Here is a 15,217-nt window from a genome sequence, read left to right as displayed (position 1 = left end):
GTGTGTGTGTGTGTGTGTGTGTGTGTGTGTGTGTGTGTGTGTGTGTGGTGTATAATTGGGGCATTTGTGTTAATGGTGTTGGGGGTGTAAACTGTCTCTTTGTTTTAGAGGCAGAACAAGGCCTTGTGGAGCAAAAGGCTGCTCCTGCCGTTGCTCCTGTTTTCATATTTTCTCACATTGTGTCACTGTCTGCTGACTGCATCAGGCATGTGGTAATCTAGGTAATCTCTGTGTGCAGCAGCTCTCATGCTCTCCTTTCACTCCAGTGTAATGGCCTTGGACGAAACCAGGCCTATAGTAGTTATAGAAACAGACTCTTTACAGCCCCCTCATTGGCCTCTCTTTTCTCTCTATTCAATCAGGCCAGGGGCTTCTTTCCCAGAGGTTGCTTGGCAGCCTTGAGAGGCCACAGCAGTAAGGAGACCACCTGAAGGACTGTCCCGATCTCCCTCCCCCAGGCAGGCCAGTATTCTTCCTTCTAGTTTCTCTTTGCCCTTCTCAGCCTAACCTGCCCCAAGAGACACATCCAGGTAAGAACTTTACATGCAGTTAGCAAGAGGTATTGTGGTGTAGGGCTCCATGCAGTGGGACTTCACGGAGACATCATAAAGACACTTCCATGGAAGATCTCAGTTAAGCTGCTGGCACAGGCCAAGCCCCAAGAAGAATTATTTGGCAGTTTCCAAAGAGCCATAAAGCATTCCTCCATTAAGGTAGGGTAGAAAAGGCCCTCTGACTAGAAATGTACCTTTGTGGGTCATTTGGGAGGTGAAAACATCCACCAGCAAGCCCACAGAGTGGAAAATTCCAGATGGGGCACATGGTGTAACTTGAGGGTGCCCTGGGAGAAGCCTCACTTTCTCTGCTCTACTTCACAGATAGGGAGACCTGAGCTCAGTGAGTTAGCAGTCACAGTCATGTGAGAAGTTGCTTAGGGAAGAGGAACAGAGGTGTAAGACTGCCTGCTCTTGGACTGGGCCAGTCTGGATGTCTGGTGTGATGGGACCAAGTGGCCCAAGTACCCAGAAAAAGAGAAGGTGGGGAAGGAGCTAGACGTGGGTGAATGGAAATGTGCAGGGACTTCTGTATGTCTGTACTTTCTTGAAGTCTTTCTGAATTTGTGTGTGTGTGTGTGTGTGTGTGTGTGTGTACTTTTGTGTGTTGGCCACTGGTGTATGTTTGCCCTTGGAAGCCAAAAGAGGGCAATGGATCCCCTCAAGCTGTAGTTACTGGCAATTATGAGCCTCCCACTGTGGGTAATGGGAACCAAACGAAGGTCCAAGACCAGTGCTCTTAACCCGTGACCCAGCTCTGCAGTTTGCATCGGATGGGCTTCAGGAGAAACAACTGGTAATTTCAGCAGCGAGGCTAGGCTAGGCTGAGAGGTTGTGCAGCTGGCCCCAGTCTAAAGTCTCCTCCCTTCAGCAAGGGGAGTTGCCACTTCTGACCCCCCTTCCCTTTCGGTACCTCATCCAGCAGCACTCACAGGCCTGTAATCCCACTAGGCAGTGTTAGTACTTGAGTCTCACACATCTACCTGTGATTCCCTGTCGTTTCTAAGACTGGGAGCAAATTGTTCATCTCTTGACTTGGCTCTTCCAGTGAACTGCCCTAGTTTCAGTCTGGTTCAGCAGTGATCTTTTTCTTTATTGTTTTTCCATAGAAGATCTCAAATAACCCAGGCTGGACTTGAACTTGCTGTGTAGCCAAGGATGATCATGCCCTTCTTATACTCTTGCCTCCACTTCACCTATTCTGTACAGGGGAGTATGGAAATTTACCACATACCGAGTTATGTGGTAGTGGTGAGGACGGAACCCGGGGCTTTGGGGATGCTCGAGTCCAGATCCAACTGAGCTACATTCCCAGGCCCTTTCAGGTTTACTGCCTTATTGAAAAGGGAATTGGGTTTAGAGGGAAAGCAGCCAATGCAGAAGCCCCAGCCCCGTCCTTTTCTGGCACACATCCTGCTCCTTTGCCTGGGGGAGTTGCCAGTGTCCCCCTGCATCTGGCATTTTGCACATGGCTGAGTCTGTCTTGATGTGAGAAGTGACTTATTTGGTTCTGAAATGTTAGGAATCTTCTAGACAACATGGCCATTGGATCTATCAAGGGGACGCTGCTGCCAAGCTCTAGGTTTAGTACAGGGCCTAGCATGAATGTGGCTGCTATGAGTGGGGATGATCTTCACCTGCTTACCAAGTTCCTGTGGGGAAACCAGTGGCCACAGTCCCTGAGATCTTACGGTGCCTTACAGAAAATACATTAAGATGGCTAAAATGGCCTAGTAAGATTTGACCAGTAAGTGGGCATTTGCTTTCAGGCAAAGAGGTGAGGGAATGTCCAAGGTTTTCACATATGGTAGCAACAAAAAATCCAGGGACTGAGGAGGCTCAGGCTTTGGTGGTCTGCTTACAGGCACTGAGGGTACATGTGCATTCTGGTTCATGGGGTCACTCCGCATGCTGCTAGGATGTAGACAATTGAGTTACTGAAATCAGAAGATCAACTGAACTCTGATGTGTCAGCTTCGATGCCATGATGAGGTGCCATTCTTGGCACGTGGAAGGTTCAGCCTGCCTGGACTGATCACGTGGTACAGTTTATGGGAGAGCAGGCTCTTGCTGATGTGGCTAATTTAGTTTGGTCCTGGCATTCTCCCTTTCCCTTTTAGTGTGCCCCTAACTTCCATGGAAACACATTCAGGTCCTTCCAGCTGGCACCATTACTGAGCTGGTCAGAGCCTAGCCCTGGAAGGACCCACAGGGTGGCAGACCCCAGGGAGGAAGGCGTTTCTGTCATGTCCACACCTCTGAGCCTACCAGGCTCTCCTTAGGTCCAAAGGATCAACTGTGGTTATTAAGAGCAACATCCAATCCCACAGGCCAGGTCTTTCTTCTTCCTCAGCATCGAGTCTCTCAGCCTGGAGAGCAGATGAATAGCCCTCATGGTGCCGTGAAGGCCCTATGCCCCACCCTCTTTGGCCTCTCTCCAAGCCAGGGAAGGGGTAAGGAAGGAGAACAGAGTACAAGGAACCCGTTGGCCTTGACCAGATTCTCCTCATCTGATGCTGAGTCCACTCCTTAGCACTGGGTCCCTCTGAGGAAACAGGACGCAGAGCCAACCTCTCACATAGGGCTGCAAATACCCACTTTTTCCTGTACTGATTAGAGAACACTGTCTTTCCTCCAGCAAACAGACTGAAAATCACCACAACTTGGCCTATGTCCTGCTGCCCAATGATGTTTCCCGACGTTACAGCAGTCCAGAAAGGTAGATAATTTCACTCTCATCCTACTGAGGCAGCAGGAAAGAGAAACTGATTTGCCCAAGGTTTGACGGTGACTAAGGTGTAAGAAAGATGGTCCAGTCCTAAAGCACCTGGTTCCCTGAGTCCTTGCCCTGCCTCCAAGCCATCTGCTTGCCCCGGGAGGTGTTTTGCCCGAGTTGTGCTTCAATCCTACGCTCTCAACTACACAGTGTTGGCTCAGCTCCATACTAGACTCCATGACACTGCTGGAGCTTCCTTTCCACCACATCTCTTCCCCAGAGTCTTTTTGTTTGCACTCTGTGCTCTGCCCTTAATAACTGACTAGAACACACACTTCTTGACTGCCCACACATTTCATATTCCACAAGTGCACAGCCATGGTATACAGGTAGGTGTGGCACTCAGCAGTGGAATGTGTGCTCATTCGCTGCCCTCTCTCATACATTCTGAACTCCACTGACTCTTATCACCTCTGCCACCTGAAGGGTAATCTGCATGATCACACCTCTATGAGCTCACTTTTTCTGTTATTATGATGTAGTACCTGAGGCTAGGTGCTTTATAGAGGAAAGATATTCAGTTCTGGAGACTCAAGGGTGTGTTGGCAGCATCGACTTGATTCAGGTGAGGATCTCTTGGCTGGTGGTATCTCTTTGGCAGATAGGAGAATCTGTGTTTTTAAGAGAGAACTTATATGGTAAAATGGGAAGCCAGGGAGAAACCAGAGCCAGGCCAGACTTGTTTTTTTGGTGACTAACACTCAGGAGAACGAACCAGTTTCGCTCAAGACATTAATTCCATCATACAAGATTTCTCCCAATGATACACTTACCTTCCATCCAGCCTTACTTTGTGTGAGGGGATGGAGGTGAGTATGAGTACGGATGTGTGAGTGAAGAGGGTGAGTATGGATTATATGTGTGTACATGTTCATATGCATATGTGGAAATCAGAGGTCAATATCAGCTGTCTTTATTTTATGAGATAGGGCCGCTTAGTAAACCTAGCATTCACCAATCTGGCTAGACGGGCTGGCCAGCAACCCTCAGGGATCCTCTCCTATCTTTGCCTTCCCAGTGGTAGGAGTATAAGGGGGTGTTACCATGCCCAGCACTGACTGAGCCATTTCCTGTCCCCCAAACATTGCTTTTTAAACCTCTCACTACCTCTTAATATTGCCATATGGGGACCAAGCTTCCAAACAAGAACCTTTAGAAGAAAAACTACATCCAAACTCTAGTGGTGACCCAAAATGCATTATCACTCATGCCTCTGTAAATCTGTGTTTGTCTTTGTTGCCAGGAGCCCACTGAATTCACCAGTAACTGAACTGAAAGATACTCATCATGAGTATTGCGGCATTAGGAAGTAATGGAAAAGGTGAGCCTGGTACTGTGTCTGCCTGAATTATCCCAGGCAAACCCCGAGAGGGCCATGAACACTGCCCAGCTAAAGGATGACCTCAGAATGGGAGGGCTGGCAAGGGCCCTGGGACTAGGGCCTAGAGTTCCCCATTTAAGGCTCTTAGCCTTGCCCCTGCCAGGGAAGCCCTTACCACCCGGCGAAGAGGAGCGCAATAATGTCCTAAAACAGATGAAAGTGCGAGCTATACTGAAGGGTGACAAGAGCTGGATCACCAAGCACGAAGATTCAGAGGACCATACCATGTAAGTCCAGAAGGCAAGGCCAGAAGGGAAGGCAGCAAGAGTGTGGGCATGGGACTCAACCCTTCCTGGGGATGCTGCGAACATCCCACCATTTAAAGCTAGGTCAGGCTGTGTGGCCACTGGCCAGGCAGGGGATGGGGAACCTGAACACAGCCACAAATGTCACAATCCTAGGTGCTGAGAGGCATGTATAGTCACATAACTGTAAAGTGGGTTGGGAAAAGGGAAGGTGAGGTACAGCAGTGGTGCACAGCAGGACAGCTGTGGAGCCACAGGGTAACAGGTGGGGAGGAACATGGGAACCACTGTCTTCAGGGCCTGTCTTTCTGCAGAGAGCAGCCTTCAGGTCAAAACCGTGCCATGTCCTGCTCATCGGTTGGAGGGGTATCCGATGGCAGGTAAGAGATGGTACCTACGTGACTCTTAAGTGGACCCCAAGGAGTCTTTCTACTGCAAGAAAAAGTGGACATCACATAGGGGACCCATAGCCTGAATTGAGAAGGGGATGAAAGTCCTTTAGGGAGCTGTTTGGAAGGAATGGAAAAGACGGGCTCTCTGAGCTTCCTGTTCAGTGTTTCTGCAACTTGGCCATTTCTAAGAATCTGTTCTCTGCTAAAAACAGGGTGGAGGAATAATATGATCCCAGAGCACTCATATTGCTGAGTAAGACTATCCACTGAGTCCTTGTCCTCTCGCCAGCTCCTTGAAGGGGCCCTCATTGCCTACCTTGAGCCCGAGACTGCCTCCTCTCTAACTACCTCTAGCATGCTCTCCCTAGTGCCCCCTCCAAGTCTTCTGAACCCCATCTGTTGTTGACAAATAGCAGTCTCCAGCACTCAAAAAAAAAACAATGATTTCCAGCTGTTGGCCAAGCCTGGGCCCACACTTCTACTGCCATTTGAGATGTGAATGCCCCAAGGGCCAGAGGAGGAATCATTCTAGAGGAATTAGAAGGGATGGCCATAGGGCTTGACTGACCTTCATCACTTCAGCCCCAGGTTGAGGTCAGTCTGGCTGTTGAGCGAAGGACATTCAGTCTGATCCAGCAGAGAACAGATAGAGTTATTCAAGTGCCCTGGTACCTGGCAGGTCAGAAACTTCAGGAACCCTGCAGTAAATGTCCAACCATAGAGCAAGCTAGCCTGGCACCTGTTGTAAGTCAGCCTATGCTGGGCATGGCTGTGGAGGAATCAGCCATGGCAGTGTTGTTGGGAGATACTGAAGGAGAGATAGGTGGAGCAGAGTGGGTACCTGACCACTATATTGGGACAGCTGTCAGCTGTTCTAGTTGGGAACTGGATGAAATAAGGTGGCCTGAGGCTGTAGTAAGGCCATGATTCCCTTCATGTCTCTTTCTTTTGGCAGATCTCCAAACACAAAGGCTCCCACTGGTTACATCATCCGGTAAGTGACTTCAAGACTCTAACTGTATCCTTGTTCCACTAGGGCCATAACCAAACTTCTCAGTATTTTCTATTGTCTCTTGTAGGGGGGTGTTTACTAGAACAATCGACAGCTCTTCTCACTCCCAACTCTCTAAGACCAATGGAGCTCCAAGAAGGTACATCTTTGGTGTGATGGCCAGATGGTCAATAGGATGATTGGGAGAGCCTTGTCCAGAGCCAAGTTCAAGGGAGAGCTAGCAAATGAGTAAAGTAATGTCCTGCTTGGCTTTGTCCACTGATCATGGACAGAGGCTGTGAGTAGAGTCCCTACCCAGGGAGAGGGACTCTGGACAGATAGGCGGATTGTGCGTAAATTTCCTAGTGCCCACACATCTTTATTTTACTTACCCCTTGTTCCCCTCATCTCACAGCTGGCTCCTCACACTTGCTGAGGGTATTGGGCGATGTGCTTAGTTCACCTCTCCAATACACCAAGATGGCATGTTACCTAAATACCTTGGTATTAGCCAAAACTGGCACTCTATCAGAGAAGACATGAGTGAGAGCCCAGTGAGCTGTTTCCTTGTCACTCATCTGGGTCTGCCCTGCTTACAATGTCTGGCCTTGCTGACAGCAAGGAAGAAAGTCTCCCAGTATTCCCTGCCCTGTCTCACCTGTGCTCTGTGGGTAAACTTAGAAGCAAAAGGGTACCTGTGGTTGGGTAGATGGAAATGTCTTACTCTTCTAGTGCTTCTGGGCTGCTCCGAGCAGCTAATTCTGGTCCTTCTCGTCAGTCTTCTGCCTATAAGTTGACTACAGAAGATTATAAGAAGCTGTGAGTATACTATGATCCCAGACACTGAACCTGCTGATGGTAGGTGGACACTTATCTCTGAGCACAACCTCAAAAGAGCTAGTCCTATTGGCTTGACAACCCCTACCAATTATAGATGTGTCCTGGAGCAGATGATGATAAAACTCTAGAAAACTGAATGGCATGTCCAATACACTTATTATAGGAAGCAAAGCAGAGACTGTTGGGAGCTACTAGAAGGAACACATGGGTCTAGAGAATGAACCATGAGCCATGGCCATGGAGGTTGCTGCTTACTCTATTTCCTTGATGAACCCCTCTCCCCATTCAAGTCTCAGGTTCTCAGGCTGGGCTGAGCTTGGCTAAGCTGTACTTTGGGGGCATGGTATTTTTTAGGTTGCCACTGCCTTCATAGACTATTGATGTGGGCATTTTGTGTCTAAAGCTGAGCCTGAGCTTCCCTTGAGGTTCTTTCCAAGGGCCCCTAGCCTGAGAGGGGAGCTCTGGACAGATGTCTGGATTGTGCCAGCACTTCCCATGAGTCCAAATCTTTATACAGTTTATTCCTTGGCCCCATCATACTGTTTCATAGAATAGCTGCCAGCTATTTCTAAGGAAATAGTGAGATTGCAATTAGCTGTTGAAGGAGAGAAAACAGTAGAAGGGAGTGCTGGTGTTTAAGGAGGAGCAGTGGCATGAGCTAAGGCTCAGCGTTGCAACAGCATTTTTGTTAGTGATATTGGCAGTCAAGAAGTCAAGATGTTAAGGGTGGTAGCCAGTAGCAAGGAGAAAGACGGATATGGAGGAAGACGAGCCATAGGTGTTCCTTTCCACCACAGGGCACCGTACAACATCAGGCACAGCTTCATATCAGGGACTGAGGAAGAGGAGGTACCATTCACCTCAGATGAGCAGAAACGAAGGTAATGGTGTCCCTTACGAGCATGCCTATGGGCAGGGCAATGTCCAGAGTCTTCACAGACAGCTCACAGGAATTATACCACCCAGAGTACAAAATGCATAACACATAAGTTGTGAGGACACCCCATGGTGTGAGCATACTGGTGTCATTACAGAAGTCTAGAAACTAGCTCTCAGTGCTGATGCAGCTCAGGAGATACTTCTGAGTACCTTTCTAGGAGTAGAATGTAGGAAACACAGGTCCACAGAAAAGGCTCATGTATAGATTAAAAAGGCCCCAAAGAACTTGAATAATATGCAGGTTAAAGTACCCTGGGTCATCTGAATCTTGCCCTCTCTGGGTGTGTCGTGTTTTTACTGTTATTTAGGTGCAGGAATGGACTCATAGTTTTAAATGCCCCTTGCTTACAAAGAAGGACCCCAAATAAAGGCCAATATCTGCCAACCTATATGTGGTTTAGGAAGCATAGTGACAACCCCTTACTGAATGCACTGAGAGGTTGACAGTTCTGTGCAAAAAGACCACAGTTGCATGAGGCTTGAAATCTGGATAGTACAGGGGCAGGGGAATGAATAAGAAGCTCTTGAGGTGCCTCATATTGAATGCCATTCTGCCACCTGCTTAGGTATGTGCCCTTAGGCATATCACCAGAGCAGTGGCCAGGTTCGGTCAGTCATGGATTATAGCAGTACCTACTTGCCTGGGTTGGGAGAGTCAGTGAACTGGTGTGAGAATGCCAGCATCTTGGGAAGTACTGGGCACATGTTACATGTTCCCTAAGTAAGAACCATTATTCCTTAGTTAGTAGCCATCATTCCTCTAAATACTTCTTAGAGCAGTGCTGCCCTGGCTTACCCTTCTCAACTCCCTGGGGGTACTCCTGAGGCAGCCAGTGAACATCCCAAGCTAGACTGACAGACGTGTGACACCCATCAAATGCCCCCACCTCATACTATCCCAGGTCACAGGCTGCAAGCAGTGTTCTGAGGAAGACAGCCCCATGGGAGCACTCTTATGTCCTCTCGGCAGCTAAGAAGAACACTAGGTGAGTTGTCCAGGAAGGAGGCCCAATGTGCTTGAGTCTGCCTTGGCCACTTCTGACTCCATGGTCTGAGGTCCTTCACCTCTTCTTGGGGCTTCAGCTTTCTTTTGACTGGTAAAGGAATGAGTTGAGTACCTCCAAGGGCATTCCAGCTTGACCTTCACCGAAGTATCAGATGCACTTCTTGGGTCATGAGGAGAGGAGAGGCTCAGGACCCTCTTGGGAGAGAGACTAAGATGGCACCTGCCCTTGAGCTTTTTCCAACATGTCTCCATTCTGTTTCTTTTCTAGCAGTCCAACCCAGGAGCTGCAGAACCCGTTTATTGCAAAAAGGTAAATATCAGCAAGGGGAGCCTCAGGAGCCAGGTGCTATCCAGGCAGCATGCTTTCTGTTGGCAGGGGTGTAGGGAAAAGGATAACTACTCTCTCTGAGCAAAGAGTTGTGTAATGCCACTCAGGTATCTTTTTAGAGGGCAGGTGAACATCTGGGTGAATGGTGGCACATGTGTCCCTTTAAGCCAGTTCTGTGCAGTTAGGAACCTGGCTGAGAGAGTGCAGCTTGTAGATAAACTGCTTATATTTGCATAGGGCTGATTGGGCCTTGGGGGATGTCCTCAGTCCATCCACAAGCTGGTAGATACCAGGAAACATCTTCCCCAACCATAGTGAGAGTCCTCTTGCTCTTGCCCTGCACTGTGCTCTTCTGTCACCCAGAACCAGGACCAGAATGAGTCTATGTTCAGATTTCTTTGGCTGTAGAAGGACATTGTCATTGGATTCTAGACCTATCCCAATTTAGCATGGCCTCATTTTATCCTGTTTACATTTCTTATGAGCTTGTTTGTAAATGAAGTCAGACTCTTGGGTTCTTGGAAATATTCCAATGGCAGTGTCCTTCTTCTCCCCCTGAGCTAAAGTGGCCAAGGCCTTAGTCACCCACCTCATCTGGACACTGGTGATAGCATAACCTTCAAAGGCCAGGAAGCACCAAAGTAGCTGAGAAGACCACTTTTCTCACTCACAGGGTTGATGTAGATGAAGACATGCCTCCTAAGAAAAAACAAGAGCCATCTGCTCTAGCAAGATCTGCTCCCAGCTTAAACAGGTAATCAGTCACTTCCTTAGGCTGTGAAAGACTGGCCACTGCAGCAGTGGCATTCAGTTGTTAAGTTTGTACTTGGTACTTCTCTAACTTGGCAAAATTTACCCTACTTAGAAGACAGACCTGTTGTCTACAGCACTTCTCACATCTGCCTTCTTTGCTCTCTATGGATGGAGGTAGAAATGAGGTGTCTCGGGTGATCTGAGTTGAGTGTATGCCAAATATGCCTACCCCCTCTGGAAGCCAGGAGCCCAGGTGGGTGGTAAGAACCAGATCTGGACTGTGAACTGATAACATGTTTTCTCTTTGGCCTGGCTGGCTGGGTTTGGAAACCAGGAAAGGTCTAACAATAGGGTGACAGTGCAAGGCCATCTAAGTTCTGCCCCTCTTACTATAGTTGTGGATGTGCTTTGCCCTGATTTCTAAGCCTTGTGCATCCAGGCAGCCTCTGGCAGTTCTTCTCTCCAGATGACAAGCCCTCAGTACCTCTTTTTACTTTGCATGGAATGATGCTTCACGTGATAGGGAGTACAGCTTTCCTGTTTCTGTTGCTTTCAGCTTGGATTGACTCTTTGGTTAAGAGTATAGTCTTCTAAGGGCTGTGCCTCTATGACAGTCTGGAAAAACTTCTGAAGCCAGAAGGAAGAAAGGGTCCAGGGCTCCTGCTGTCTGTTTTGGGTAGAAACTAAGGGATAGAGTTAAGTAACTGTAGTTAGCCTTCCATGGACTCTAATCTACATTGGGGATTACCTACCTCCCTGCTTTCATCTTGCACCACTGAGTTTAGGTTGGGGACTGTCTGCCTCCCATGTCCTAGTGGCCTTTCTGAAATGTCAGAATGACATTGTCAAACCCCTTACCTCCACTTCAAGCCTATCACGCAGCTTCCCCTTACCAGGCATATCTGCTAGAATGCCCATCTAGAAGCCCTTTTGTTGTCTGAGAGTGGCCTAAGGTCAGCTCTGGGTAGGAGACTGGTGATACCCTTTCACAGGCCTTATCTCTGGGGCCTCCAGGTCAGTGGCTTGAGCTTAGCTAGAGTATCAAGAAGGATTAAGGACAAAGAACAGATGAGGGCAAGAAGGGGGAGACCACACAGTGTGTCTGGGTACCACACTGCAGGGATGCACCACAGGGAAGGAGAATACTTGGATACTGACACAGGGGAGAAAGAAATTTTCTCTCTCAGAAATTCTTCAGTCTTTCCTCTGGCCTACAGTTTGAAAACTGAGGAGGTCATCTGTTTGTAGATCATTGACCCCCAGAGCAGGACTTCATCTGATGGGCCCAGATCTAGAAGCCCTGAGGTAGTAGCATCCCATTGCTATCCTGTCTCCATTTATATCTTTCTCAAGATGAGAGAAAAACAGGAGGCTGGCTCTAAGCCACAATGGGGATGAGTGGGTTGGTAGGAGGTATGGTCAACCTGGGTTATCACTGCCTTGATATTCACTCAACAATAATTATGTAATAAGTATTTGGGTTTTTTTGAGGCCAGAGTCCTGTCCTAGGACGTAATGTTGACTAGGGCTCCCTAAGGAGAGCTATTGATTCTGTGTGATGAAGGAGACAGATAGATACTAATATGAGTGAGATCAGCCTACAATGCTGACCATACCATGTAACTCAGTGCTTTCAGAAAGTGACAGGAACGGCCACTGTGTCTATGTAACCCTTTATTAAAACCAGGGTTTGAATGATCTTGCTTATTGGAGAAGGTACTGGGAACTGAGTGGGGTTCTTGGGTCTGCCTTCACAGATCACAATGCTGCAGTGCCCTGAGCTTGGGATGAGGAGGGATAAAGGGGCCACATCCACCAGGGAGCACAAAGACCCAAGCTCCTTTTCCTTGGGGTGAGCAGGCAAGAGACTGGCTAGCAGGATAAGGGACTAGGGCTGAGCCCCTTGGTCCAGTGCCCTGTCATCAATCATCTAACTCTCTGCTACTACTTTTCTTACTGTCCTACTCCCCATGCTGTCTTCCACACATCTACCTTGGGACATTTGGAGGTCATTAGCTGAAGGGTGACAGTTGATGTCGTGAAAGGACAGCCTAGCAGGTGGTAGAATATGAGGACTGGGAAGAACACTGGAACATGAATGTTTAAAGGACAGATGAGGTGGAAAAGATAAAAAGAGACCAGAAAGACATGGTCAGGGAGACATTGGGTATCACTGGGTTGAGGGAAGTGAGGTGGTAAGTCTAAGGGAGAGTCCCACTGGTCTCAAAATAATGCTGAGATTGACTTAGGGCTCTCTGATGACCTCAGGATTGACTGAGGAGTTATGAAGACTGCTGCCTCGGCTCCAGCTCTTGTTACATGTGGAACTTGGAGCACACCACTCAGGCCTTCTGAGCATCAGGTGTCTCGTCTGGAAAATGGGCATAGATAGCAATATTACCCAGGTCTTGAAGCTGATGTGAAGAATTAATGGGTGGAAAGTTAGAAGAATAGAATCTGGCCTCTAGTCAACAACAGTGACTAATAATGAGGATTTTTGAGTTGGTCAGGCCATTATTAGCAAATTTTAGAGGCCGCTGGCATTTAAGGATAAGGTAATTCCTTCCATCAGAGGATGGGTGGAAGAGTAAGTCATTTTTTTCCTCTGTACATCTTCCCACAAAAACAATAATGAGGTATCATGTTCTGAAGAATTCAAAAGACATTAGCTTGTGAGGATAATTTTAAGAATGATAACACAGACTCTGAAAGGTAACTTATTGCAGAATACAAAGCCCATGTGCACTCAACCTCAGGGCTTGCATGAGCCTGGGTCCAAAGTCAGTAGCTGAAATACAGACCAGCACTATACTCTTGCTGCATATCTACAGAAGGAGAAATAGAGGGTGGGGGTGGGCCTATAGAGAGCAGAACTATAATGTTGCCCCAGATATCTGACTGCAGAGGAAAAACAACTGTAGACCAGGACATCCCTCTGACAGTCCTTGAGAAGATAGTCCCCACTATCTTCTCATTTGAGATTCCTAGACCCCTAGTGTAGACTAATCCCTGGGAATGAGGGAAGGGGCCATTGGATGAATGGGAGTTTTCTGTCTTCCCTCTCCAGCTTACTAGTAGCCCCAAATTCCTTGTCTCTTGCTCTATTGACCATGGATCACCAATGTGACTCCCTTCCCCTCAGTTTCTACCTTTTGTTTCCATTCTTGTTCCTAACCCATTAAAATTTGAATAGAAACACTTGCCTGATAGGCTCCACTTAGGCCTGGATTGACTCTAGAGGATCAGAGAAATTTAGGGAGGCAACCAAAATCCATGAGACATACTCTCAAGACATCCAAATTATACAAGGCTGCAGCCTGATAAAAAGCAAGAAATGCTTCTCTTCCATTATCAAATCAACTGCACAGTTGAATGATGGCAATGTGGAACCTAAAGCCACAGAATTCCCACCACAAGGTTTCACTAGAGCAGACACTGGCACAGAGAAAAGAGGGTGATATGCTAGTGGGAGACAGTTTTCTCAGATACCTGATGAAAGGCCAGGTTAAAGCCAAACTACTTGGGCTGCTGGGATCAGGACTTCACTCTACTTCCTGCTGTCACTACCACCACCACATTCTTTGCTCTTGGATGTTCTACTGGTTGGATTTATTTCCTTCCATTCCAGTCCATCCACTCCCACACCTCCATCATTGACTTTCAAATTTCTGCAGAGCAAATGTAAGCCTCTAATTCATAGCTAAAGTCCTATCTCTCAGCACAGAGTGACCTCATGAAGAATGAATATGTGGGGAAGGCAGAAGAATCAAACTAATGAATGACCTACATATAGAAGAATCATTGTCTTCTTACTTCATGGTTCAGCTCTGAAGACAAATTCAGAAACCCTTTGTCTCTTATTTCTCCCTTTCCAGAAGTGGAAGAAGCCCTTAAATCTCTTTTGCTTGCCCCACCGTCTCCAGATGAATTGCTTTGAGAGTCAGTGAAAGAAGAAGTAGATCAGTGGCACTAGTTAGGAGACAAGCATGTCCTGGCTGAGTCATAAGCCACTTTATCAGGTGATTTGAAGAGTGACATAGTCCTACTTATCCCCATTCCCACATGGTTCCAAACCAAACCTTGTATTTTTTTTTTTAAGACAGGGTCTCATATCAGGACCTGGGATTTACCAATTCTATTAGCAATCCCCAGGGATCTGACTGTTTCTACTTCCTATGCTGAGATCAAAAGTGTACATTACCACATCTGGCTTTTGTTTTGCATATCAGTCCTTGGAACTGAAGCCTGGTTCTCAGACTTGTAAAACAAACTGTTTATCATCTAAGCCATCCCTACTACCCAATTGTTTTGTTTTGTTTGTTTGTTTGTTGTTCTAAGAAACTGGTTTACTATTTTTTCCAGAGCCTAGGTTGCCCCTCCTTGGGAGCACCACCTTCCTTTTCCAGTCATTTGCATGAGATTACTCAATAGTTGGATTTAGTTCTTACACAACTGGTACCACAGACTTAGGATCATGCATGAAGAGAGTATGTTATCTATGTGGAAGACAGGATCTTGTGTAAGTGGTGGGTACCCTATAGACATCAGTTTGCCAGGAAAGAGGATGAGGCTTAACTCTGAGGAGCCTAGGAAAGAGCTTTCTATACCGGTATCAACTAGGCAGTTACAGATGGATTCTATTAATGACCATAGGGCTCAGAAAAAGTGGAGAACATATTAGCAGATGCTATGGTCCAAGTGCTATTTGAAGTAGCCCAAGGATCTCCTCATCTTCACATTTTCACCCCATCAGATGATTGTAGTGGGACCAAAAGCCTGCAAGGGGCGCTAAAAGAGGGACATGTGATGGGTCTGTTGGCCCAGAAATTCCAGCATCAACCTACATGGACCCACTGTGGGTAGTGGTGGAAATTTCAGAAAAGGAGCATCAGGAGGCTGAGCAGCCAGTCTCAATGAACCTTTCCTGTATAGACTAGTCTGCAGCAGCAAGCAGGATTCAAGGAGACAATCCTCAGGGATGGAGAGCCAGCACTAGAAGGATAAGTCTTATA

General features: G+C 47.4%; 1 protein-coding gene across 1 annotated transcript in view; it reads left to right on the top strand.

Annotated features, from left to right (window-relative positions):
- Positions 1-15,217, top strand: part of Znf185 (zinc finger protein 185 with LIM domain) — a 53,722-nt gene that overhangs the window by 6,514 nt on the left and 31,991 nt on the right. The window contains exons 2-11 of the mRNA XM_055608749.1: positions 4,574-4,651; positions 4,815-4,938; positions 5,271-5,336; positions 6,304-6,342; positions 6,428-6,499; positions 7,072-7,158; positions 7,977-8,060; positions 9,021-9,104; positions 9,393-9,434; positions 10,126-10,206. Coding sequence (XP_055464724.1) covers positions 4,618-4,651; positions 4,815-4,938; positions 5,271-5,336; positions 6,304-6,342; positions 6,428-6,499; positions 7,072-7,158; positions 7,977-8,060; positions 9,021-9,104; positions 9,393-9,434; positions 10,126-10,206 — 713 coding nt within the window. The 5' untranslated portion in view covers positions 4,574-4,617. The remainder of the gene's footprint in view (positions 1-4,573; positions 4,652-4,814; positions 4,939-5,270; positions 5,337-6,303; positions 6,343-6,427; positions 6,500-7,071; positions 7,159-7,976; positions 8,061-9,020; positions 9,105-9,392; positions 9,435-10,125; positions 10,207-15,217) is intronic.

This window comes from Psammomys obesus, unplaced genomic scaffold, assembly GCF_907164565.1.
Source record: "Psammomys obesus unplaced genomic scaffold, mPsaObe1.curated_primary_1811, whole genome shotgun sequence".
Taxonomy (NCBI): Eukaryota; Metazoa; Chordata; class Mammalia; order Rodentia; family Muridae; genus Psammomys; species Psammomys obesus.
Note: the sequence above shows the minus strand (reverse complement) of the source record. Positions and strands in the feature narration are given on the sequence as shown.